General features: G+C 34.1%; 1 protein-coding gene across 1 annotated transcript; it reads left to right on the top strand.

Moving 5' to 3' along the window:
* The first annotated feature begins 897 nt into the window (after positions 1-897).
* LOC130963278 (auxin response factor 17-like) lies at positions 898-9,045 on the top strand. The gene is made up of 4 exons (XM_057889409.1): positions 898-2,001; positions 3,064-3,645; positions 8,547-8,711; positions 8,800-9,045. The coding sequence occupies exons 1-4, from the start codon at positions 898-900 to the stop codon at positions 9,043-9,045; spliced, it is 2,097 nt and encodes a 698-aa protein (XP_057745392.1).
* Positions 9,046-26,577: the final 17,532 nt, after the last annotated feature.

The raw sequence follows: 26,577 nt of genomic DNA on the forward strand, positions 1-26,577 counted from the left end.
TTTCCTTCTTATGGTCTAATTTCTTTTTTGTTTTTATCCTTTTGAAAACTTTTTTGTATTTTATTTAGGATTTAAAGTATAAGTAGTTCAAATTAATTTAATAATTAATACATAAAAAATAACTTCATAGACCTGGCTTGGGATTGTCTGATGACGTTTTTCTTAATATTTTTTTTTGTTACCGTTAATATTATTTATCTATTACTAATTTGGTTCAGACTTGAGAGATTTCCGGAACGAAAATTAAGGATGGTTGTTCTGGTATTATTACTCTTTCTTTAACAGCCATGCTAACGTAACAATCATTATTACGATTATTTATCTAATTAAATTTATTTTTCAATTCCTATATAAATATTGAAAATATAAATTCTAATTATACAATTGAATAATTGTTATGGGAAGTCAAGAAGGTAGTAACATAGACACATAGTAGTATTAAGGTTGAAATGAATGCAATTAATTAATATCATCAACTTGCTTTGCAAATTGAACTGCATGAAAACTTGTCTTTCCAAACGAACTAAGCCATGTTCATTAGGGATATAAATAAAAGAGAGTTTTTAATTACTACTAACTAAAACGTAAAAACGCACATACAAATGATAGAAGTAATCAATGATTAGTTAGCAGTGATGACCATAGACATTCCCATTCCAAGACAGGGGGCAAAACCGTAACTACAGAGACGCTAAGATAGATCAGAAGAATATTTAACTTAATTTTCAAAATTCAATTTAATTTGATTTGGTGAGTGTTTTTCTAACTAACCACACACAGTGACTATGACAAGGTCGTAGCTATTAGAGGCTGCATGGTTTGCTTCAAAAAAACACACACTAATCACTCTCACAAACACTCATACCATTTTAGCATAACTTTTCCTTCCAATCAGCCATGCCTCGCCGTAGTGCTCCGTCCTCATCATCGCCGCCGAGGCCAACACCTATTCCGGCCAAATTCTGGCGTGCATGTGCTGGAATCTCTGCGCACGCACCAGTAGTGAACTCTAGGGTTTACTACTTTCCACAGGGACACATCGACCAAGCTGCTTCGCAACCGCTTAACCTTTCACCTCTAGTTTACTCCAGGCCGGTCATCCCTTGCCGTGTCGCCGCCGTCAACTTTTTCGCGGACCCTAACACCGACGAGGTCTTCCTCAAGATTCTTCTCCTTCCTGTCACCGATGGATCCGCTCAGGATTTTCTTTCACCTGCCGTCGCCGCCGAAGGCAGCGGCAACGGCAATGGCGACGATGAAAAGGTTGAGTCGTACGCCAAGATTCTCACGCGGTCCGATGCGAACAATGGCGGAGGGTTTTCGGTGCCGAGATTCTGTGCGGACTTGATCTTCCCGCCGTTGAACTTTGAAGAGGACCCGCCGGTGCAGACGCTTCGCATAACCGACCTCCACGGCGCCGTTTGGGAGTTTCGCCACATCTACCGAGGGACGCCGAGACGGCACCTCTTCACTTCTGGCTGGAGCAAGTTCGTTAACAGCAAGAAGATTATCTCTGGCGATACTGTGGTCTTCATGAAGGACTCCGATGGCAGGATGTTTGTCGGAATCCGTCGCAATATGTCACCGGACGACGGTATCTCAGACAGCGGATTGGATTGGTTATCAAAGATCGTTGGGATGGACGAGGGGGAAAAGGAAAAAGAAGAGGAAGATGAAGAGGTGATGATGGAAGGGTTTGCAAGAAACGGGAAGGGGAGGGTGAGTTCGGCTTCAGTGGCGGAGGCGATGGAGCTGGCGGCTCAGAACAAGCCGTTCGAAGTTGTTTACTATCCAAGCGTGGGTTGGGGGGAGTTTGTGGTAAAGGCAGAGGATGTAGACGTGAAGATGAATGGTATTCTCTGCAGTGTTGGGATGAGAGTGAAGATGGCTAGAGAGAACTACGATTCTTCACGGATGACTTGGTTTCAGGGAACAGTTTCTGGTGTTACTATTCCCGGTGAAGCTCAACCATGGAGCGGTTCTCCTTGGCGCATGCTTCAGGTATAACATTTGCCCGCTTTGTGAATTTGATTTGTGTGTTTATATAGTGATATGGAGACTAAATCCTCATTTGTACAAGATTATTCATTTTTTTTCAAAATTTAAAATTATTTATAATGGTCTTTTAGATTTAAGTCCGTACATTAATGTAGTTCATTAATTTTGCGATAACCAGATAAATAGAGTGCTGAGATAGCACTCTTACTGCCACGTTGGATGATGAGTAAAGGAGGTCGTTAGCATCCAAACAAGTTGTTTTATATATGAAAGGAGAAAAAACGATGGAGTCCTAAATCAGTTGTTTTGGTGTCCATACTTAACTTTAGAGGACTACTATAGCTAATTTTAAATTTGGGAATCAAAATGGATAATCACGTTAATTTTAAGGACGGTCGTGATATGGACTTTGAATGAGAATTTGCAAGAAAGAAAAAAGAAAAAGAATGGAATGAAAGAAATAAGGTCGAAAATCAATTGCAGTTAATTTCACGTAAAATTGATAATTGAGAATTAGTACATGATACCAAATTTTTATCTAATGATTTCTTGTGGTGTGTTCTTGTGGTGTGTTCTTGATTTCTCAATCTTAACGTGACAGTTGTTTAATAGTAATTATATAATGATAATAAATAATAATAACAAAAAAATTGGAAAGAAAGCACCATTTTCTTGGTCTGTTATAGTGTGTCAGCAATTTGTTTGTGTATTGTTGTAGTTTGTTACTTGAGTATATACTATATAGCATAATGGATGAATTTTTACTGAGATTGTTTTGGTTGCTAACTAGAAAAAAAAAATACGAGAGAGTTTCTTGGCCTTTTGTGAAGGGAAAAGAAAAAGAAAAAGAAAGGAGAGTTGTTTTGGTCTGTTATGTGAGCGAGTGAGTCATATATATTTAATAGATTTTGATTGAGAATTATTTAATGATAAATAGATCTATTTAATGTTATTTCTTTTGAGATGATAAAATAATATGTCTAAAGAATGAAAATTCGGTCCTAATATTTTTTCTTGAAGCTGATGTTAGCTTTTTTATTTTTTCCTTTTCTGATAATATTATAGATTACATGGGATGAATCTGAAATCTTGAAGAATGTAAGCCCCGTTAGTCCATGGCAGGTGGAGTTTCTTTCTGGCACACCTTCACTTCCTCAAGTATTTCCCCCAACAAAAAAGTTCAGAACTGCAGACGGTTCTAAAATTTTCAGTCATGAAGTGGAAGAATCCTCCTTTTCCATGACAAGACTTGCTATTCCTGATTTAGCAATGGGAGTGCTGAATCAAACATTGTTGATGAGTAGTTATAGCACCCCTTTTCCTGCTAGCATTCAGGGAGCCAGGCATCCTCTACTTTCTGCATCTACATGTCCCATTTTTCCGATTAATCCTCCTCTGTCTATTGCTAACTCCTTTGAGAATAACATTAGACCAAGGTTAAATGCTATGTTGCCAGAGCCTAATATTTACACTCATAAACCTGAAAGCTTATCTCCACATAACAAGTCTAGTTTGACCCCTAACAGCAACTCAACCAAATCTGGGACTGCTTCTTTTCAGCTATTTGGTTGTACTATTCAAACAGATCAAGCTTCTGATGAAATTGATGACCATAGCACCGCTAAAAATGACGCAGGAGAAGACAACGTATAATAGAGGCATTGACAAACCAATTACATAGAATTTGACTTACACTGTTAACATTATTCTGAATTCAAATTGATCACTAGTTAAGGAGAATGAGTATCTTCTACTCAAACTAATCACTGTTAGTGTATGCATATAGTTTATTAGTTCTTAAAAGAATAAATGATTAGTAAAATATAGAAGTGATGATTCTATTTTTTATCATTGTATTCTTTTTTTAACAAAATAATATTCTGTAAAATTTTATGTTTATTTGTGTTGTTTATTAAATAAAATATATTTGTATTTCTACAATTTATATAAATGAACTTGTACTAATATACAAAAAATTAGTAAAAATGAATATAAACAACATAAACTTTGATATTTAATTTATTTAATGCTTTTATTTTGACTACTGAATTAAAAGGCAAGCAGTTCACATTTCGTTTTTAATTTTAAATATTAATCTTTTATGAGCATGCGCAGCACTTATAAACTTCTATTGCTTTTGATCAAATTAAATTCAAAACTCAAAAGTAATATATATATATATATATATATATATATATATATATATATATATATATTACATATTTAAGTTTTTTTTGACAACTAAATCCAATTAAGTTGGCCAAAACTTAACAAAAAACATTTTTATTAGTGGAGCGTGAATACATGCTCCTACTATGTAAATGTTCTCCCGTTTTTTTCTTTCTCCTTTTTTTTCTTCTATTTCTTCTTCTTGATTTTATTCTTCTCAAAAGAGTAAATCAAAAAGAATTTTAAGAAAATAAAATAAAGAGAAGATGAAGAGAAAAAAAGATGAAAAAAGAAGAAGACGAAGCGGAAAATAAGAAGGAGAAATTCAAGTAAAATGAAACTAAACGAACGTAAACTAAACTAGGAAATGAACCAAAATTTATTAAAGAATAAAAAAATTAGTCAATACTTAAAAGCAGCATCAATTGAACCTAAGTTAATTCACAAATAAACCGAAATTAGTTCAGATTTGAACAAAAACTAACTAAACAACCACACATAAACAAGTTCAGCAAATTCAAGCAAAATGAAATCAAATGAACCGAAATTTCTTAAAGAATAAAAAATTTAGTCAATACTTAACATCAACATCAAGTGAACCTTACGTAATTTACAAATGAATCGAAATTAGTTCATATTTGAACAAAAACTAACTAAACAACCACACATAAACAAGTTCAGAAAATTCAAGTGAAACGAAACCAAATGAACCAAATTTTCTTAAGGAATATAAAATTTGATCAATATTTAACAGTAGTATCAAATAAACCTCAATTAATTCACAAATGAACCGAAATTAGTTCATTTGAACAAAAACTAACTAAATCATCGCATATGAACAAGTTCAGCAAATTCAAGCGAGGCAAAAGAAATGAATTGAAATTTCTTAAGGAATAAAAAATTTGGTCAATACTTAACAGTAGTATCAATTGAACCTTAGTTAATTCACAAATGAACCGAAATTAGTTCAGATTTGAACAAGTAGTAAAAACATTCAATTATCAACAAAAAGACACTGGATTCATTTTTGGATCCAAATGAGCCTCAAATAAAATAAGAAATGAACCGAAATTATTTAATAATGACATTAAAGAAAATTAGAACCAATAAAATTGTTAGCAAAATATTGATTTTGTTGGTGATTACAATAACAAGAGAGAAAGATAACGAAAAAGAAGAAAAAGAAGAATAAAAAAGAAAGAAGAAAAATTGGTATGCACAAATTTAAAAAAAGAAACGATGACCATAAACATACACGCGTGAATTTAAAATAATTAATTAAATATAAACTTAATTAGATCATGACTTAAATGTAAAGATTTATTCTAAAGTAGTACTTATTGCTTAGTCTCAAATAATAACTAGGACAAATGTAAGATTTTTAAGGGAGAATAATGGACAATAAAGAGTCCATTGCTAAAGCAATTCTTTTCTCTTTTTTTCCTCCCACAATATTTGAATCTCGTATATTAAAAGAAGATATAAGATAAATTTAAATTATTATCTCCTCTTCTCTTTAACTTGATTTAAAATGGATAGAGATTGTTGCCTCCAAATAATGTGGGTGGAGTCAGCTTATGAATGAATGAATATCATTGCAACTCAGCTAAAAGACAAGTTTCAATATATACACTTTCTGTCTGAGGATAATTTTGTCTCTAAGAGAGTACATAATATTATCTAGTCCATTCTTCTTTCTTTCTTTCTTCAACGATCATAACATCCCATGCCAAAAATAAGAGGTATTACTATTTTGATATTCCACTCCTTATATAACCGTATGCTTTTTTTTTTAATCCATTGAATAATTGTATTGATGTACTGAAGGGAAAAAAAAAAAAACTTAATCACGGGAAGACAAAGCATGTCGTTTAACTAAATGAGTAATAAGTTTCAATTATTTATATGCAAGTAAATGAAATATAGTATATACTCTTAATTTTGTTTACGTTAATATAAGTACAAAAAAACTTCTCTTTCCAAATCAGACCATGTTATAAATGTTGGTGAAGTAAAGAAAGAGGCGGGCTTGGAGGTAGTTCGGGTCTGAGCTTAGAATGTTGCATTCTTCTGCTTGTGGAGCTTGGCTATGGACACTGTTTGCATATAGGCATTGGGCTTGGCTAATAGCAACTCATATTTGAGTGTATCGTTAAGCCCAGCTATGAAGAGTGAGACGATCCAATTCTTGCTGAGTTCACATACATGGTTAGTCAGCTCTTCAAACTCTATTTGGTATCCCTCCACCTTATTGAATGTAAAACTCGATAAAATTATAAAAAAAATAATTAGATAATTAATCATTGAATTAAAATAGTTAAAATGCATTTAGACGGGTCAAAAATTAAAACTTAGGAATTTGAGAATTTAAAGATAATAATTGAATTTAGTGAATTTTTTCGAGTGGGAAGATGTAGATATTTTAAAAAAAATAAACGTGTAAAACGCATATTGGTAAATTAACTGGCAGTATCGGCTTAAATCTGTCCGACACTGTGAGAAAGACTATTAATTATAAGTGAAGAGAGTTAAGAAATTGAAATTTATAATTTGGCGAGATGAAAATAATTAAAATATGAATTATATGCTAATCTTAAATGTTTTGGCATAAAATTAGATCAACGGGCTAAAAAGAGTGAACTGGGCTAAAGTGGGCCTAAGCCCACATGCATATATAATCCCTTAACTCAGCAAAGTTTCAACACTCAAACCCCTTTTCTTGTGAAATTCACGCTGAAATAGAGAAGGGAGGAGAAGAAGAACACAAACCTTAATTCCACAAACTTTAATCCTCTATAACTTTTGATTTGGAGCTCCAATTAACAAGCTGTTTGTGGCCAAACATTCGTATCAGAACTTTTTTCGATTCTATCCGAACAAAGTGGTAAGAAACTCTGTATTTCTCGCCCAATTTCCTATTTTGTCTAGTTTTGCCTTTTTAGTTTGGTTTTTAAAAAAAATCTTGTAATTTTGGTTGTTTAGGAGTGCTCTACTATGAGCTACTGTTGGATTCCATCACTAATCTCAGTGGGCAAGGTAAGGTAACTCTAAATCTTTGTGGTTTGTTGAAATTGTGAGTCCCAATATTGATTTTTAGTAATGTATGATATTTGATTGAAATTGGTGTTGATTGGAGTTGATTTGGCTAATTGGAGTAGTTAGATGTGAGCTTGGTGGCTGAGACTTGGTGTTTTGAGCTTGGGAGAAATCAACCAAGATACGGTTTAAGTTTCATTTAAATACTATGTAATGTGACATGAAGTCCTAGGCTAGATGTCCCTAGGAATAGGATTGAATTGTATGATTTGATGTGTCATAATGATGAAGTGTTGGATTTGATTTTGATTTGGTGATTGGTTGTTATGAGTTGTGAGAATGCGGTATGAATTGTTGATTGAAATTATGAACTATTAAATTGTTGAAATATTGATTTGAATTGAATTAATGAATGTTGGGCCAGAGGCCGTAAATTTGGACTGGAGGCCGTAAAAGATAAGTTGGTGAATGTATTGAATGTTGATTCATGAGCTTGAAATGGTAATTACGGAATCGAATATGTGGAATGCGGTAATGATTTGTTAGAATAGCGGAATTGAGTTAAGATGTTGAAATGAGAATTTAGAGTTGTAATAGGTAATTTAAGTAAGCTTGAACTTGGTTGATATCAAATGAGTGAATTGGGATGATTGAAGACATTATATTGAGTAGAAATTGATATGACTTGTGAATATTTGAAAAAATTGATAAATTTTATTTTTGGGCAAAAACTAATTTTTGGTCAATTTTAGCAGGCCGAAACTCGGTCCTCAGAGTTAAAAATTTAACAAAAAAATATTTTTATGAAAGTTTTTTTATTGATCTTTCCAACGGTTCAAAAATGGTTGAAAAATGATTTTTAACGAAAAATTTATGTGCATTTAAAGTTTTGGTAAAAAATTGCATTTCTGCAGCATATCAACATATCAGCTCTTTATTTATTCATTTTTCAACGGTACTCAACGTTTTTCTTGTAATGGAGTTCCGGCATCGACGACTCACCAACAGAGCTAACAGAGCTTCGGTCAGGTCGTCCAAGTATACTATGGCTTAGCGACCTTCATGAAGACTAAGGCTAGGCTAGTATGTAAAGTGACTGTAATTTTGTTAATAACATAGTTATATTCTTTTGTATATCATTACTAGGTATCCTAATCATATTATTCCAATGCAACATGTGTAGTTAAAGTTATTAGATTGTGAGGCGACATTGGTGGAGACGTTCAAGTACTCAGGACTATTATGTGAGTAAACATAAATCTGATTATCTTCTGCTAAAAAATTATTAGTAATTAATTGTATATCTGTCGTACTAATCACAATAACTTGTGTTAATTACACAGGAGTCCTACACACATAGACTAAAGGCCGCTACTCAACAGTCCCAGCAAAGTAGGGAGGACGCCACCAATGGCTCTGTAGCTTCAGTTGTTGATTCCGATGCGGATTGGCGTGAGACCGCCTCAGCGCCGTACAAGAACTACATATACAAGATGGGGTTGTTCTTCGCTAGCAGCCTCCGTACCTCCATGTTGAGGCCGTTGTCAGGCTCCACCACCAGTCGAGCCCAAGGAAAGCGTGGATTTGATGCTGCAGGTACAGGAGCTCCAACGCAGCCTTCAGCAGCAGGCTCAGGAGTTTAACAATTATCGGGAGAGGTATCAGGAGATCCTCACCTGCGTGACGTCTACGGATGAGCTTAGGCTGGAGTGGAGGGAGTTGCTGGACTGGATGCAGCGTATGGAGGCTCAAATCGAGGTGTACAAAGCCCAGATGCGCGCCGCTGGCATCGACCTTGCTGGTGGCATACGAACATCACCGCCTTCTACGCCGCCGACTTAAGACCGCGGGACTGATGACAACGACGATGACTACTTGGATCTGTAGTTATTAGTTTTTTTTGTTTTATTGGTTCATTGTATTTATTTGATGTACTTGACTTTTAATATATTTGAAAATTGTATTATTTATTTTAAATAAAACTTTTTTATTATTTATGAATTGACCACTAATTATGTGAAAAAATTTAAATTTAAAATTAAAATTGACCATTTATTTCAAATTTAAAAAAAATTGACATTACCGTTCAACGTAGGAATAATCCGACAGTAATAGCGCGTGAAATAACATTTTTTTGCGCCAACAAACTGTCGAAAAAATCTGCCAGTATCGTCGGACAAAAAATTTCTGACAGTAAATATTTACCAGCGAGATTTATACCGTCTGATTTTTTTTCGACGATAATTAACTTACCATCCGATTTTATTCATTTTTTCGATAGTACTCAACATTTTTCTTGTAGTGATTAAAAGTGTAGTGTTCTTTGTATTTGTTGCTTATAAAATTCAACAATATATCTATCGAGTTTTTATATTTTGAATTGTTTAAAGAACGCGACTTGATTTGTATCGTGTTATGCTTAATCTAAGTTTAAATTCATCAAATTTTTATAACCTAATATTAAATGTCACATTTTTGAAAGTTTGAATGATTTTTCTTATGTCATGAAAAATTTTCGTAACGAAGACCCATGTTCAAATTTGTGTCTATGAATTAGAGATATTTTGCTGAGTTGTCATATTTACGTATCTGATATATTTTGGACACGACATTTATTAACATTCGTTGATACATAGGTCTTCTATATCCAACAATATCTTAAGAAAAAATAAAAAATTCTTTTTCGGATATATTTGGACACATCTAAATATTATTATGTGTCAACGTGTCCAGTCTTATTTTTAACGTGTATTTTTAAGACGAGTTTAGAAATAATATATATTATTATTTATTAAAATAAAAATATTTTAAATATTTTATATAATTAAAAAATATTAATAAAATAGTTTAAATTAATCTATATTTTAATATCAATAAATACAATTTATGTAAAAAAATTCTATATATTTTTTATATATACAGTATCCTGAATTTAAAATTTGTGTGTCCGCGCGTCAGTGGTTAAATGCCGTGTGCAATGTCTGTGTTTCTCTACATCATAGTTAAACTTTAATTACCAAAGTTTTGTCTTCTCTATCTCATTATATGTAAGCTATTCGTGTCATACTCTATGTTCAACTAAGAAGGAAAAAATGAAACACTTTTTTGGATGTTTATGGTTTGAGTTATGAGTAGGTTTTGTCACTAAATTAATTGAATTGAATTTCTCCATTAAAGTTGCAAGTAGGTTATAATTTTACAATCTTCATAAAATGCTTAAATCTCAAATGAACTCTTATAGTTACTCCAAAAATAGATCTCCGGGTGAAATTTCTAACCTTTTTTTACCTTGATATTCGATTATGATAGTTCACTGTTCACTGTTCACTTACCTCTCACATGTTGATAGTGTTAATATAATCTAAAGTTGCAAAATGTATTGAGTCAAAATGATAAAGTTTTTCGAGATAATTCAAAACTACAAGGATCAACTCAAGAGATTGTGATAATAAAAAGTGGGGAAGCAAATTGCGTTGGTTAGAATTATGAGAGAGTCATGTGCTTTGAGGTTTATTTAGTGATGATAGTTTTCATCGTGTCTTTGTTCTCAGCTATAATCTCTGCTGAAGATCTGCTTCAATACATCTTGTCACATATCAACAATGCTCATGGTAGCTTGTAAATGGGTCTTTAAGCGATGAAAAGATGCAACTTCTTATGTTAAAACCCTCTATTTTACTCTCACTTCATTTGATAACTCTGGATGGTGAAATTCAAGACAACATTGCAATGAGAATGATTTCATCTGTTATAAAATTAAAAAAGTTAGTGAATATATATATATATATATATATATATTCAAAATTTTCAACCTCCATTTATATATATAGATTTAATATTTATTTTATTTATTTAAAAAAATTCTATAATTACTAGATTTTATTAATGATGATCAGATTTTTAGTTGTGTGTGTTTTTCTGGGTAAGTAATAGTCTAAACTCATGGAGGATTTTGTATTGAAGAATTTTGTTTTCTGCGAAGGCTTTGAATTAAATTCTCTCTCCCATTTTTTTTCGAGAAGTGTTAGGAGTTAGTAGAATTTGTAATATATAGTTATCAATTAGCAATTATCAATATTTTTAATGGTACCAGAAAACATCTAGTAGTGTAAGATTATTCAATTTTTTTATGGTTAAATGTTGGTCAAATTTTAATAAAAGTGTTGGCTCTTTAGAATTTCTCTTCGCTTAATCCCTCTCAAGTGCATATCGATCCAAACTTATGGAGATCAATGCTTCAAATAAACATAACTTCTCTTCTTTGTAAAACACTAAAGGACGATATACATAATAGAGGGGATGAAGTTAGTGTTATAAAGAGCTGCTGCAAAAAAATTTTTCACAAGGATGTTGAATGTATATAATTTTTAATGTACATTATATTATATTTAGGTATTTTGATGCGTACCACATGGACATCAACACTAGTAGAAATCAAAATCTCGACCAAAGATGTATGCAGCCATGCATTAATATTACATGAGTTAACCGTTGCTACAATGACTAATATATTTTCACAAAACTACTACATGACCAAATGATTTTCTTAACCAAATTTCACCAAATTTTTTAAAAATAAGAATATCATTTTTCTTATCCATTTTTTTTGAAAAACACTAAAAAATAGAATTTATTATAGGCTAGGAAAAGAAACAAAAAACAAAACTAAAATACTCAACACAAATAAAAAACAAACCAAAGTACAAAACACAAATAAAGAACAAACTAAAATACTCAATACGTTCTCTACTTTTTCTCCTGTTTCTTATTCTCAAATTCTCTTGTTTCATTCAAATAATCAAATGTTCTTTTTTTTCATTTTTTTTGTTCCATTGAAATTTGCTATTAATTGAGGAATTCATTCAAGCAAACAAGTTTTGAAATTAAATTGTACAGAAATATAATACATCAATTATTTTAAATTATACATATTTTTAATTGAATGCTATAGAAAAATAACACTTAAATTTTAATTAAGAAATAGAAATATAAGCAAACACAACTAGAAAATGGATTAATACAGACAGATTTACAGACGGATTTAGTCTTTATTACAGACGGATTTTTGGTTACCGACAAAATTACCGACAGATTTTGTCCCTCTGTAAAAGCCCCGTCAGAAATTATTTACCGACGGATTTTTTTCTGTCGAAAAATTACAGACGGATTTTTCTCAGTTACCGACAGATTTTCCCTCTATAAATTTTCTATCCATTTCCCAAAGGCGACGAACTTTCCGACGGATTTTTCGTCTGTAATTACAGACGGATTTTCAGACAGATTTTTCGTCTGTAATTACAGACGAATTTTTCGTCTGTAATTTGAACTTTGGAAAATCATCTTACACTCTAATTACAGACAGAAAATCCGTCTGTAAATCCGTCAGTAAGGTAAAATAGATTTTTTTTTATTTTTCTAATTACAAAATAAACTTATTTTCATACAAAATAAATATAAATTTAATAAATACAAATTTTATTGATGGTATAAATAGAAAAACACACCAGTGAGTACAAAACGCTTTCTTTATAATAAGAAGCAATTATTTCCATGCAATAATACAATCTAAATACATTAGATGACAAATAACTACTAGTGGACTCATCGAGATTCAATATCCTAATTTATGGATAGCTTCATTCTTTCTTGAGCTTCTTAGTGATGATGACAATATACTTGCTTCTTGAGATTCTTGGTCCATCAAAATTATTCGATGCTTCCCACTTTCTGAACAGAGGATGTCTACCTTACTATATCCGATCTACACTCAGACAACAAATAAGGCAATTATTAGAAAAAAGAACCAAAAAGCTTATACCTTCCTTTCTTGTCAATTTTTATTCAGTCAACTGTCAAACAAGAACACATTCAAATAATTAGAATAAAGCAACAAAATTTGGTTTAATGAGGAGAAATAAGCTACAAGACATGTCCTAAATATTAAATTAAATTACCTTATCCATTATTATCTAAGAAACCTAAGAATACAACAGATAATGTGTGCACAAGAAAGATAATGGTAGCAGAAGGGGCAAATTCCAATAATGGAAGAAAATGTACTTGGCACGTTGCAAGTGTATCCTTACAGTTCTGAAGGCTGTCAATAACAAGATTCGAAAGAATGAAAGGAAAAAGAAGGGTTAATAGTAACTATACTTAAAGGGAAAAAGGGAAGAAGTCTCATTAGACATTCAAGCCAGTAGCAACTAAGTTGTTTCACTCATTATGACATGACGAGTTGCCCCCTGCTCATTCTAACTAACAGCAAGTTATTTGAAGTTTTCTGTATCTATCTATAAATGCATACTTGTGAAAAGTTTCAGCTTAGGTCTCTCCATTTCTACTAGGGTTACATAAATAACATGGAAAAGATAGACCTACCTCCAGAAGCTGTTTGTTTTGAGGCAAATTCTTTATGCCATCTACCAAGATGTCTCTAGCAGCATCCATGTTGTTTGTACTCTTGAAACCAAGAAAGGAACATGGAAGTAACAGGATTGGTTAACTACACCTCAGATCAGCATACAAAATGAGAATGATCAATATTTACTCTGTTTATGATTATGATATGTTAGCTGCAACAAATTTTCAGGCACTTCATACAGAAAACCTTGTAGCTACTAATTGCTAGTAGTAACCATAGCCTAAAAACTTCATTTACGGCTTTTATAGAATGATGCTTAGCCTTTTAGAATGAAAATTCAACAAAAAATGATAAATATGCCACGTACCATATATTTTAGGTGAGAGAAATGTGCATATAAATTAGGGAGGGCATGCTATAAATTCTCCTCAGCTACAGCCATCTCTATTGCTTCTTTGTATATACCACAAGCTGACTCCAAATTTCCCTGCAAAAAAAATGTAACAGGTAGCACATGTAGTCATCTTTTCTGTATCAGCTTATCATCAAAGAGTAAAATTTATCAAAACCTTCAGAAATTTCAAGTCAAAGATAGCGAAGCTTTAATCTTAGCAAGTAACCTCAAACAAGAAAAGTTTATACCTTCCTTTCTTGTCAATTTTTGTTCAGTCAACTATCAAACAAGAACACATTCAAATAATTAGAATAAAGCAACAAAATTTGGTTTAATGAGGAGAAATAAGCTACAAGACATGTCCTGAATATTAAATTAAATTACCTTATCCATTAAACTCCAAGGAAGTAGTAGTAGTAGTAGTAACAATAAACAAACATAATAAAAGTTGTTGAAGTTGAAGTAAGATATGGCCTAAGAAAATTAAATTACCTTATCCATTAGAGGAACTTTTCCATATGGAGTTGATCTCTCAAAGTATTGGCAATAGAGATGACCTAATCTATCATTAAAATGCAATTGATGAGAATCTTGTTCTACATTATTCATTCCACCTTCTTCTGAGGAACTCCCATCCCATCTCCATAACTTCTCACATTCACTCTCATCGCTCAAGGTATCACTACATGAATCCCTTGTTTCACACTTCCCTGTCTCAAACTCTTCCCTGAAATTCAATATCAATTCATCAATTAACTAACCTACTACTAAATCATTATGCTCACAAACATAATCCCCTAAACCAACAAAAAAAGAAAAAGTTTTTGAGAGAGAGAGAGAAACCTGAATCTGTACTCAACAACTCTTGCACGTTATCAAGTTAAAGCTGAGTCTGTACTCAACAAAACAAAACAGCACTAAATTCTTGTAAATATAAGGTGTAGCAGAATATCAAAGGCTCATAAACAACAGAAAAATTGTGGCATTTCCCTTATAATAGAAAAGGAGCATAAATACCTGAGCATTGGCTTTAAGAGTGAGATTTTCAGAGACGTCGCACTTGACTCTTGCATTGAGCCTTCCATCAGTCAGTATTCTCCCCAACAGCATCAACTAAACCAAGCACAATAATATCATCGTCAATGAGTGTTGGAACTTACAACAACGAAACAAAACTAAGCAAAATCAGCCTTTGTTACAACAGCCAAGGTTCTCAAACCAGTTTTATCCACAGACTGAGCCTTATTAGTACATGAATGAAGCAAAGAAATAGGCTTGTAGTGTTTCTATTTGTGGTATGAGTTGCACTTTTATAATTATGGTGAAAGACACATCATCAGCTTATGATTTTGAGACAAGAAACTTAGCATGACTAATGCACTAGCAAAAATTTGTGGTAACCATCACATTTTTACAATTATATGTAAATACGATATCACATTTTTACAATTATATATACATTTTACATTTAGATTTTATTCCATTTCTACTTCACCTTGTTGTCCTTTCTCTAATTTTAAATCCTTATTTTATTGAGGGAACCAATGGTTGCAATAATACATTAGCCAAACAAGAGAGAAAACAAAGTCAGAGATTCATATAACTCATCTAAAAGAAAACAACGTGGCAATAAGCAAGAGCAGCAAGCAAAGACAAGTTAGAGTAATATAATATTAAGCAGCAGCCAAGAAAAGATCTTCCTACCCAGCCAAGAATATTAAGCAAAAACAAGAATCAATGATCTTCCTACCCAGCCAAAACCAAGCCTACTTGCTAATTAGCTTACAGTCACATGCATTCAACTAAATCAATTAAATAAGAATATCCTACCAGAATGTCAACATGGTTCCAGAGAAAATCAACATGAATCAGAAGCAAAATGAAAAAATGGAAGAGAAACTCACTTTTTCTTCTCCTTTGGAGGCAGAGATCCAAATCCAGAAACAGGGGAAAGATTGAAGCTTCTTGCTGTTGTTCAAAAGCTGCTGCTGCTGCATCATCTTTTAGATTCTGACAAAGAAAAGAAGATAGCTATAACTTCACATCAAATATCAGAGTACACCATATATATATATATATATATATATATATATATATATATATATATATATATATATATATATATATATATAGTAATCTAACTATGGAAAGAAATGCATGCTTTCTTCAAAAATTACCTGAATTTCCACACGAAGGGCTGTGATTTCCTTATCTCTTCCATCCTGTGTTTGTTTGCGAGCCTTGAGAGCACCCTATGACAATAAATAAATAAATAAAAAAGTGAGTATTCCACGAAGTGGGCTGTGATTTCCTCAGTTCATATTTCTGCCACATATGATATGATTAATATCCATTCTTCTGGCATACCTCTCTTTGTCGCAAAGCAGCTTCCTTCCTACATAAATAGCAAACAAGCTAGCTTACCTGCTCAGAAGTTTGGTTTCTAGGGATACACCTTCTCTAAGAGAAGCAACCTGCCAAAATTAAAATGAACAAGGACACGAAAAATCAGCAAAGGCAGCACAAGGTGTAAAGTAGTTTCTATTGGTAAGTATTAAGCAAATGAAAAGTCAAATTCTTTCACGGATGAAAATAGCAAAGTACCTTTGAAAACAAATCTTCTACTTCTCTTTCACGAATATCACCAGGGAGGTTCCCAACGTAGACTATTCTGCTCCCACGCCTACTCATTTTCAATCTGCGGCAATAAAATAATCGAAAAATAAGGAACAACAATAAAACTGAAAGGTGATTAGAAGACTGATGAGCGGATAATTTATACGCTTTTTGGCATTGTTTTTAGTATGTTTTTAGTATGTTTTAGTTAGTTTTTATTATATTTTTATTAGTTTTTAGTTAAAATTCACTTTTCTGGACTTTACTATGAGTTTGTGTGTTTTTCTGTGATTTCAGGTATTTTCTGGCTGAAATTGAGGGACTTGAGCAAAAATTTGATTCAGAGACTGAAAAGGACTGCAGATGCTGTTGGATTCTGACCTCCCTGCACTCAAAGTGGATTTTTTGGAGCTACAGAAGCCCAATTGGCGCGCTCTCAACGGCGTTGGAAAGTAGACATCCTGGGCTTTCCAGAAATGTATAATAGTCCATACTTTGCTCGAGATTTGATGGCCCAAACCGGCGTTCCAAATTAGCTCAAAACTGCCCAGCGTTAAACGCCGGAACTGGCACAAGAATGGGAGTTAAACGCCCAAACTGGCACAAAAGCTGGCTTTTAACTCCAAGAAAAGTCTCTACACATGAAAGCTTCAATGCTCAGCCCAAGCACACACCAAGTGGGCCCGGAAGTGGATTTTTACGTCATTTACTCATCTCTGTAAACCCTAGCTACTAGTTCTCTACAAATAGGACCTTTTACTATTGTATTTTAATCTTGGTTCTTCTGGTTCCCTCTTTGGGGCCGAAGCCAATGATCACTTTTGTTCTTATGTATTTTCAATGGTGGAGTTTCTACACACCATAGATTAATGTGTGGAGCTCTGCTGTACCTCGAGTATTAATGCAATTACTATTGTTCTTCTATTCAATTCAACTTGTTCTTATTCCAAGATATTCATTCGCACTCAAGAACTTGATGAATGTGATGATTATGTGACGCTCATCATCATTCTCACTTATGAACGCGTGCCTGACAACCACTCCCGTTCTACAAGCAAACAAGGCTTGAATGTTTATCTCTTGGATTCCTTAATCGGAATCTTCGTGGTATAAGCTAGAATTGATGGCGGCATTCAAGAGAATCCGGAAGGTCTAAACCTTGTCTGTGGTATTCTGAGTAGGATTCAATGATTGAATGACTGTGACGAGCTTCAAACTCCTGAAGGCTGGGCGTTAGTGACAGACGCAAAAGAATCAATGGATTCTACTCCAACCTGATTGAGAACCGACAGATGATTAGACGTGCCGTGACAGGGTGCGTTGAACATTTTCACTGAGAGGACGGGATTGTAGCCACTGACAACGGTGATGCCCAACATACAGCTTGCCATGGAAAGGAGTAAGAAGGATTGGATGAAGACAGTAGGAAAGCAGAGAGACGGAAGGGACAAAGCATCTCCATTCGCTTATCTGAAGTTCTCATCAATGAAATAATTTATGTTTTATTCATATATCATCTATAACCATTTGAATCTGCCTGACTGAGATTTACAAGGTGACCATAGCTTGCTTCATACCAACAATCTCCGTGGGATCGACCCTTACTCGCGTAAGGTTTATTACTTGGACGACTCAGTGCACTTGCTGGTTAGTTGTGCGAAGTTGTGAAATTATGTTTAGACCATGGTATTGAGCACCAAGTTTTGGAGCTATTACCGGGGAATGTTGAGTTGTGAAAAGAATGAATCACAATTTCGTGCACCAAAGACCTAAAATTAAGCTAATTCGGCCAGCAATTTCAATTCTCAGCAGAATAAAAATAGAACATCGAAAGGGAGAGAATAAAGAGGAAAATAAAATTGTACAATTGAATTAGAGAGAGTATATAGAGACTGTTGGGGGCGGAGAAGGGTTGAAATGGGCGAAAGGGATTTTATTTTACCTCTGATGATGAGACGGAATTAGGGATCGGTAGGTTTGCAGTGGAAGGCCTCCAGGTTAGGGTTTTTCAATTTTGTTTGGAGGAAGGTGAAGCCACGGCGGCCATTGTTGAATTGATTCGAATTGGTGAAGCCACTGAGGGGTTCACCTTGTCGAGATCCTCACGAGAACGAGAGGTTCTCATAGTTCTTGTACTGCTTCAATCGACTCTCGCGGTACTTCTGTAGCTGTGGTTAAGCTTCACCCATGGAGGAAGGAGCGACGTTTGAAGGCTTACGACAGAGTGAGCACGACGGAGGCTTTGAGACGGAGGGAGCGTCGACGGAGGGAGCAGCGAAGCAGGGGTTGGAAGCGCGACGAAGTTCTGGGATTAGGGTTGGAGGCGCGACGAAGCTCTGGGGTTAGGGTTGGATGCGGCGGCGAAGGGAGCCCGTACGACGCAAAGGACGACGGAGAGGGATCTGTGACGCCAGCGGCGGAGGAAACTGGTGCGATGGAGAGAAGAACCAACTCGGTGACGGCAATTAAAATGACATTTGATATGGGTGGAGTGTAAATGGATCGAGTGGATAGAGATAAGATTAGTGTTATCTCAATATTTACGGACGGAAAATTTAAATTACAGACGGATTTTTCGTCTGTAATAATTTAATAAAATGTAGCGTTTTGTCTATTTAATTACAGACGGATTTTCCGTCTGTAACCATTTTTCACGGAAAAAAAATTAATTTTTCCGACGGAATTATCGACGGATTCTATTTTCCGTCTGTAATTTATGCTAATCTATTTTTTTTGTTTTCCGACAAAAAATCCCTCTGAAATTCCCTCTGTATTTCAGTGGGATAAAATCCGTCGGAAATATCTATCTATAATAACTAGTTTTCTAGTAGTAAAAATAATATAAAAATTATTTTGAATGATGCCGCTTTTTTAATTATTGAATAACACAAATAAAAAAATCAAATGAAAAAGCATATAAACATTAGTTGGATAATGCAAAAACGTAGCTTGAACAACACAAACTATTTCGTGTTTATCGTCATAAAATTATGTATTTGCTTACAATGTTTCTCTTAAAAGATTTATGTGTCTACATTTAAAAAATTTATGTGATTATCACTAATAAATTTCGGTATTTATTTCTTTTTCTCTTAAAAGATTTGTGTGTTTACATTGAAGATTGTAGTGTTTTCTTATGTTTTTCTGTGTGGTTGCTTTAAAAATTTTGTCTTTATCATTAAAATTTTTTTGAATTTATTGTCAATAAATTTGTGTTTTTTCCCCTATGTTTCTTTTAAAAAAATTTGTTGTGTTTACTTTTAAAATTTTCTATGTTTATTGTAAAAAAATTTATACGTTTATCATTAATAAATTTCTACGTTTGCTTCTTATATTTCTCTTCAAAAAGTTGTGTGTTTACTTTTAAATTTTTTATTTATTTATCGTCATAAAAGTTTTGTATTTATTATAGACAAAAGTTGTGTTTATTTTTTATATTTCTCTTAAAAATTTATCTTTAAAAAATTTATGTATTTATCATCACAAAATTTATATATTATTATCTCTAATAAATTTATACGTTTGTTTTATATGTTTCTCTTAAAATATTTGTGTTTATTTAAAAAAAATTGTAGTGTTACAAATTTTTTTTTAAAAAAATGCATTTTTTCTTTTTTTTTTTTGTTACCTCTTATTTATTCTTTTTCTCATAAAATTTTTAAAATACATAAAGAAATAAAAAAAAAAGTAAAAGAGTAGAAGACAACGATACACAAAGAAAAAAATGCGCAAAAGAAAGAAGACGACAAAAGCAATATATCGTAGAAGAAAAAAAAAGAGTGGCGCATATAACAAGTATAACAAGATTTGATAACTCAAAAGTTCTCATTTTTATTAGAGTGATCCATACATATATAAAATTTTAGATTTACTGTACATTCAAGTTTTACTGTCATTTAAATCTAATAAAATAGGTCTAATACCAATGAAAATCGTTCTTACTAAAAGAGCGTGGAATATGCACCCAAAACCCCAAACATACGTTACCTCTTGCTTCGAATTCTAATATGAAAAATCGTTTATATCTTCTACTCAAAATTGCAATAAAGGAATTTGAAATCTCTCTCAAAATCTCTCAAAAAATTCTTTCAAAAAACTACAGGAAAATCCAGTGTTGCGTTTGAGATCATCAACAAAAAAACACAAAAATAGAATAATATAGATTCCTTAAGGTACTAACAAAACTAATTGTTCATTATGTTCAATTTTTTCCTTCACATTTCTTGCATTTCTCGCATTTCTACTAGTTTGGTTTAGGATTTAGTGGATTGAGTTCGTTTATTTAGTAGATCGAGTTTCTCTGATTTAATTTTTTCTTGTTTTTCTCTATAACTATGACATCGAAGCAGTAGTTATGGTGCATTTTAATTAAGGTTCATTTGGTTTCGTTTCATGAAGTCATTTCGGTTTATTAAGTAATTTCGGTTCATTTCTTAGTTTAATTGAGGTTCATTTGGTTTTGTTTTGCTTGAATTTGCTGAACTTGTTCATGTGTGCTTGTTTAGTTAGTTATAACTCTGATATTTGTCAGCTGTATACACTTGAATAATTTATAATAAGATGCAATTTTTTCTTACAGTGTATGTGTAACACCCTACCTACAGAGTCTTATGCTTAAGTCATAATTCAGAGATGGCAAGGCATTACGACCTCTAAAATAAAAATTAGTACGTACAGTAGTATGAATAATTGATTATAACTAGGAGCCTTTGTAGAAAAAGGGGTAAACAAAAATCGCAACTCGAAAGTGCAACACTCCGATCGATAACGCAACGAACAAGGATAACCAACGCGAGATTATATATATACAAAGGAGTGTCAAAAACAGGAATATCAAGACTCAAAATCCGGCTGCGAAGAAAACCGGTCCGAGCATAGCAATATATACATATGATAAAATAAGGAAAACCCCAAAGGAAACCCAAAGGGACACAAATACATAAAACCTATTCTCCAAAATCTCCCATAAGAGGAGTCATCACAGTTTGTATTATTTAATGGAGATAAAAGTATCTAAACAAAACATATAAACCAAAACATAGCCCCGAGAACAAAGGATCTTCGCAAATCTAGAAGTCTCCAGCATGCCTCAGCGGGAAACCACACGTCCTGCATCTGAAAACCACAAAATCCGCATGGGTGAGAACCAGATGTCCCCAGCATGGTAGCAGCTTCCACATATATAATACATAATAATAGAGGAAAATCGAAGGCAATCCTAGAACTTCCCCCAGATAATATCAAAGCTTATAAACAGGCTAAACCATAAAAGGGCATCTGACTAAAGATTCTTCAGTCTAACTAATACTTCCCTTTCCAATTCCTTCAAACCTCCCAACCACCAGCAGGAGTATAATGTAGCAAACACAGTTATATCAAACAAGGAATATACAAATAGGAGCAGTTAAGGCATTTAGACAATTAGCAAGTAATATGCAGTCAAATAGGCAATCTCAAACAATTCACATAGTATGCATATGATGAATGCCTGTCCCTAGTGGTTGATGATATCATCTGTCGGTTATAGAGCCAACCCGACAAGTCCTGGCAGTTAACCATTGGACTGTCCCTCTGTCACGCATCCCCAACTCGAGTTATACTCATCATAAACTTGATCATAATCATGATCTATATCCATCACCTTTACTGGTGAATATTTACGGGGGCGAGCTCATCCGGGTCTTTCACAGTGCCCGGCCACACTTATGACATAGGGTCAAAAGAGCTTCGAGTCTCAACCTGGAGCATGTGGTGGCTAGCCACTGCTACTACCCAGGGAAACTCGTATCTCCGATAGTGGAAGTGCAAATCACAATTATTAATAATTCAGCATAAACATGCATGAATCCTTATCCATGGATCAACATCCATATCAGCCATCCGGCTCACGGTTAAATCCATAACCAGCCAATATTCATAGCATACACAGCTATTCCGGCTCACGGTTCAATCCAGAACCAGCCAATATTCATAAACAATTACGGCCCTTCGGCCAATGGCATACAAGCACTTCCACCACCATCCTCCACATCTCACATAATCATCAATGATCCTCATTGATCATTCATTTTCCCCTTGCTTCTCTCGCAAGTTACCACATTCACTAGCCTTTCTTCTCATAGCTAGACATATCATAATGATTTAAGATATAAGTGGTGAGATCAGAGGCTTAGAAGTATGAGATTTGGCTTTTAAAACTTAAAAATCAACTTTGGGATGAAAACAGGTCCACGCGTACGCGCACCCCACGCGCACGTGTGGATGGCCTCAAAAACTCATCGACGCGCAAGCGTCATGCATGCTAACGCGTGGATTAAAAATTTGCCAATCGACGCGCACGCGTCAACCACGCGTACGCGTGGGTGTTCTCGTGCCCCAGGCACAACACTGGCACAGTTCTGGCATAACTCTCTGGAAAATGGCTGGGCATTGGGTGCAGCACAATCGGCGCGCCCGCGCACATCACGCGCACGCGTGGATGGCATTTTCTGGAAGATCGGCGCGTACGCGCCAGGTGCACCTACGCGCAAGGGGTCATTCTGCTAAAAAATTTCTAAGTTAAAAGCTGCAGAATTTACAGATTTGGACCCCAATCTTCCGACGGACATAACTTCCTCATTTTAAATCATTTTTCACCCGTTCTTCGAACGGCACGGACATCCCGGATCCAATTTCATTTCTAAATATATTTTGCACAAAACAAAGATCCGTAGTCCAAGTTATGTCCCGTCAAAGTATACCCAAAAACCATATTTTTCATAAAAAACCACAAAGTGCCATTTTCAAAACAAGCCATTTCCAACTCTTTTCAAAATCAATCAAAACATGTCATTTTCATCCCTTTCCTTTGAAATCAATCAAAATATATCAATTTCAATATCAAGCCTCCTCAACTCATACATTGACACTTTACCACAAATTACAAAATCACTATCTCATCATTTTAACCCACTTCACCTAAGTGGCTCAAACTCAAACATATTGACATATCATATACTCTTCCTCATGCCAATTCCAACAACACCAATCCCAATAAATCATTATTGTACACAATCAACATCATACTCACCATAAACATGGTTCAACCCACAATTCAACCATAACCAATCATCAAGCATATATCACAACATGCATATTTCTCATACATCATACCACCAAGGCATCATTAATCATCATCACATATATGACCACATCATATATATCAACAATTCAATAACATCAACCATTCAATGCCTATCTTAGGGCCTCTAGCCTAAGTATTTCCTACCACATTACATATTAGATACGGGAAACCGAAACCATACCTTAGCCGATTTTTCCAAGCTCCACCGGAGCACTTCCAAATCACTTATCCACAAGCTCTCAAGGCCTCAACACCTCCAAGAACAGATTTTTCACCACCAAATCCCTTTTTCAAGCTTTTCAAAATCACCAATCAAGCTCCAATACTCACATATACACAACCTAAGCCACAATCATCATACCCATACACAACATCTCAATACCCAAACATCATAGAACAACAAATCACACTAGGGTTGAGAATCTTACCACACCCAAGGTCCAAGAAGACAAGATTAACCTTCTCCTTCAAGAGAGTTGGGTCCTATAACATCAAAGAACCCAAAATCTCAACATTTCACCCATGAAACTCGAAAATAAGGGCTGGAATTTCGAACAGAAACTTGTGGCTTACCTCAAGATTGATTGTATGGGTTTTGTAGAGCTCTCTGTGGTGAACGCGTGGCCGCAAACGGAGCGACAATCGGAGCTCTAGATCAAAAGTTATGGTGGTTTGAAGATCAACCAAGGGAGAGAACTTGAGAGAGTGTTCTTCCTCCCTTTCTCTCTAATTTCAGCGTGTTTGAGTGTGTTGTGAGGAGAGAGAGTGCTGAAAAATAGGGTTTTGGTTTAGTTTAGTTGGGCCAAGGGCCCACTTTGGGTCTGGTTGGCCCGGTTTGGCCCGTTCGGTCCAATCTTGGTCCGAATTCTATAAAATTGGTACCGAAATTCTCGTCTCAATCTCCTCTATCACATTTAGCCATAAAAATCACATTTTAGGCTTTCTAGAATAAATTCTCATTTATGGATTAATTAGACGTTAATTAACCGGGTTTTACAGTATGTGTTAGTTATGATTTTCTTATCACTCATTAGTCATTACTCTAATCGTGTTTTGTCAAGGGATGTGTTTAGTACTTGATAACTATTTTTGTTCTCTTTTTTAATGAATGTTAGGATATAATTTTTTTTTCACTGCAACATTTTACTAACATTTTTATTGGTTTTGATTTTCTTTGCACTACAAGAAAATATTGATTTTGCCATACTTTTAAAGCGTGGCAAAAGGTTGAAAAAAGCGTGGCAATAGTTTTTCGCCACGCTTTTTGAGCTACTGGAACGTTTTTAAAAGGGTCACATGTGCAAGCGTACCGGTTGCACTATCGCCATGCTTTACTTTTTGCCACACTTTTAAAGATCGCCACGCATAAATGCATGGCATATATGCCAGATATGGCCACACTTTCAAAGCGTGTCAAGAGAGAAATATGGCCACGCTTTTAAAGCGTGCCAAGATTGAGAGATATGGCCACGCTTTTAAAGCGTGCCAGGAGTGGAAAATATGGCCACACTTTTAAGGCGTAACTTGCCCGCTAGAACCTTTTGCCACGCTTTCAAAGCGTGACCTATTCCTTTGTCAAATTAATAAAAAATGGAGAAAATAAGAAAATATAAAAAGAATTGCTTTTTTTATTAATTTTCATGAATTATTTGCATGATATTATAATCGGTGAAACATCTTAAAAAATGACTCTGAAACTTCATTCTTAATGCAAACCCTTCCTAAAGCAGCTGCAAGTTCTTCCATCACCGTTCACACTTCATCCGGCCTTATATCTATCTTCCCAGTCAATATTGTCTTCCTGAATCTGAACTCTTCACACCTCTTTGGTTTCCCTTTGAATATCCCCGTCGATGAGTACTCGTGAGCCCAAAATACAAATTCCATATCTTGCACTCGAAACAACAAAATTTCAAAACCAAAACCACACAAATATATAAGAAATATAGAGCCAAATCCATCAACTTATAAGATAATATGATATCATTTTGCAGTTTTAATAAATGAAATATGTCACTCTCCCTAGTCACAACCATTGAAAGTTTTAGATATTCTAAATTGAAATTAAATTATGCAGTGATTAAGGTATTCTAAATTTTTCTGCAGGAGTCTCCACTAGTCAAAATTGAGTGAAAAATTAAGGCAGCTTTTTAACTGAAAAAAAAAAGAAAAAAAAGAAAAAAGAGAGTAATGAGGGTACTAAAACTTCTAATAATAGATGAAAATCAAGTAACATAATTACATTTCAGTATCGAATGGCCAATCTAATAATAATAAAGTGTCATTTTTTTAGAAAATGTGGTCAATGTTAATAAAGAGCTAATCTTTCTGGCACACTCAAGAGAAGTGACACTAAAGCAATATTTCTCATATCGAACAGGTGATATAAAAGAAATTACCACTCACTTGGTTAGGCAATGCACCCTCTTGCACCTTCTTTCCCATTCTTTTTACTACTACAGCTGAACCATGAACATTGTTAATACTGAAACATAAAAAAGAATCCTTTGTCCATGCATAAATTTAATAAAATGCTAGGTAGGTTTCCTCCTATAGAACTATTAGAGGGTATGCTAATGCAACTATGCATCATGGTATAGTCACCAGGCAGACAATCATACCTTTAAATCTTCTTTTCTTGTTAGCTTTCATTCTCTTCCTTTCTTCCTTTGTAAGCTCTGTTTCTTCTTTAATATCTCCCTTGCCTTCGAACACCTCCTCAGGTGCCAGCATAGCTGTATCTGAGGCAGCCACAAGTGCAATATGTCCATGAAAAGTGTATCACCTTGTAAGACACTATTTGCTGGAAGAAGCAGAAATTAAATTGATATTGCAAGATAATAACTCTTTACTTCTTCCATTGTCAGAGCAGGCACA

Source organism: Arachis stenosperma, chromosome 2 (assembly GCF_014773155.1).
Source record: "Arachis stenosperma cultivar V10309 chromosome 2, arast.V10309.gnm1.PFL2, whole genome shotgun sequence".
In the NCBI taxonomy this organism is placed as follows: Eukaryota; Viridiplantae; Streptophyta; class Magnoliopsida; order Fabales; family Fabaceae; genus Arachis; species Arachis stenosperma.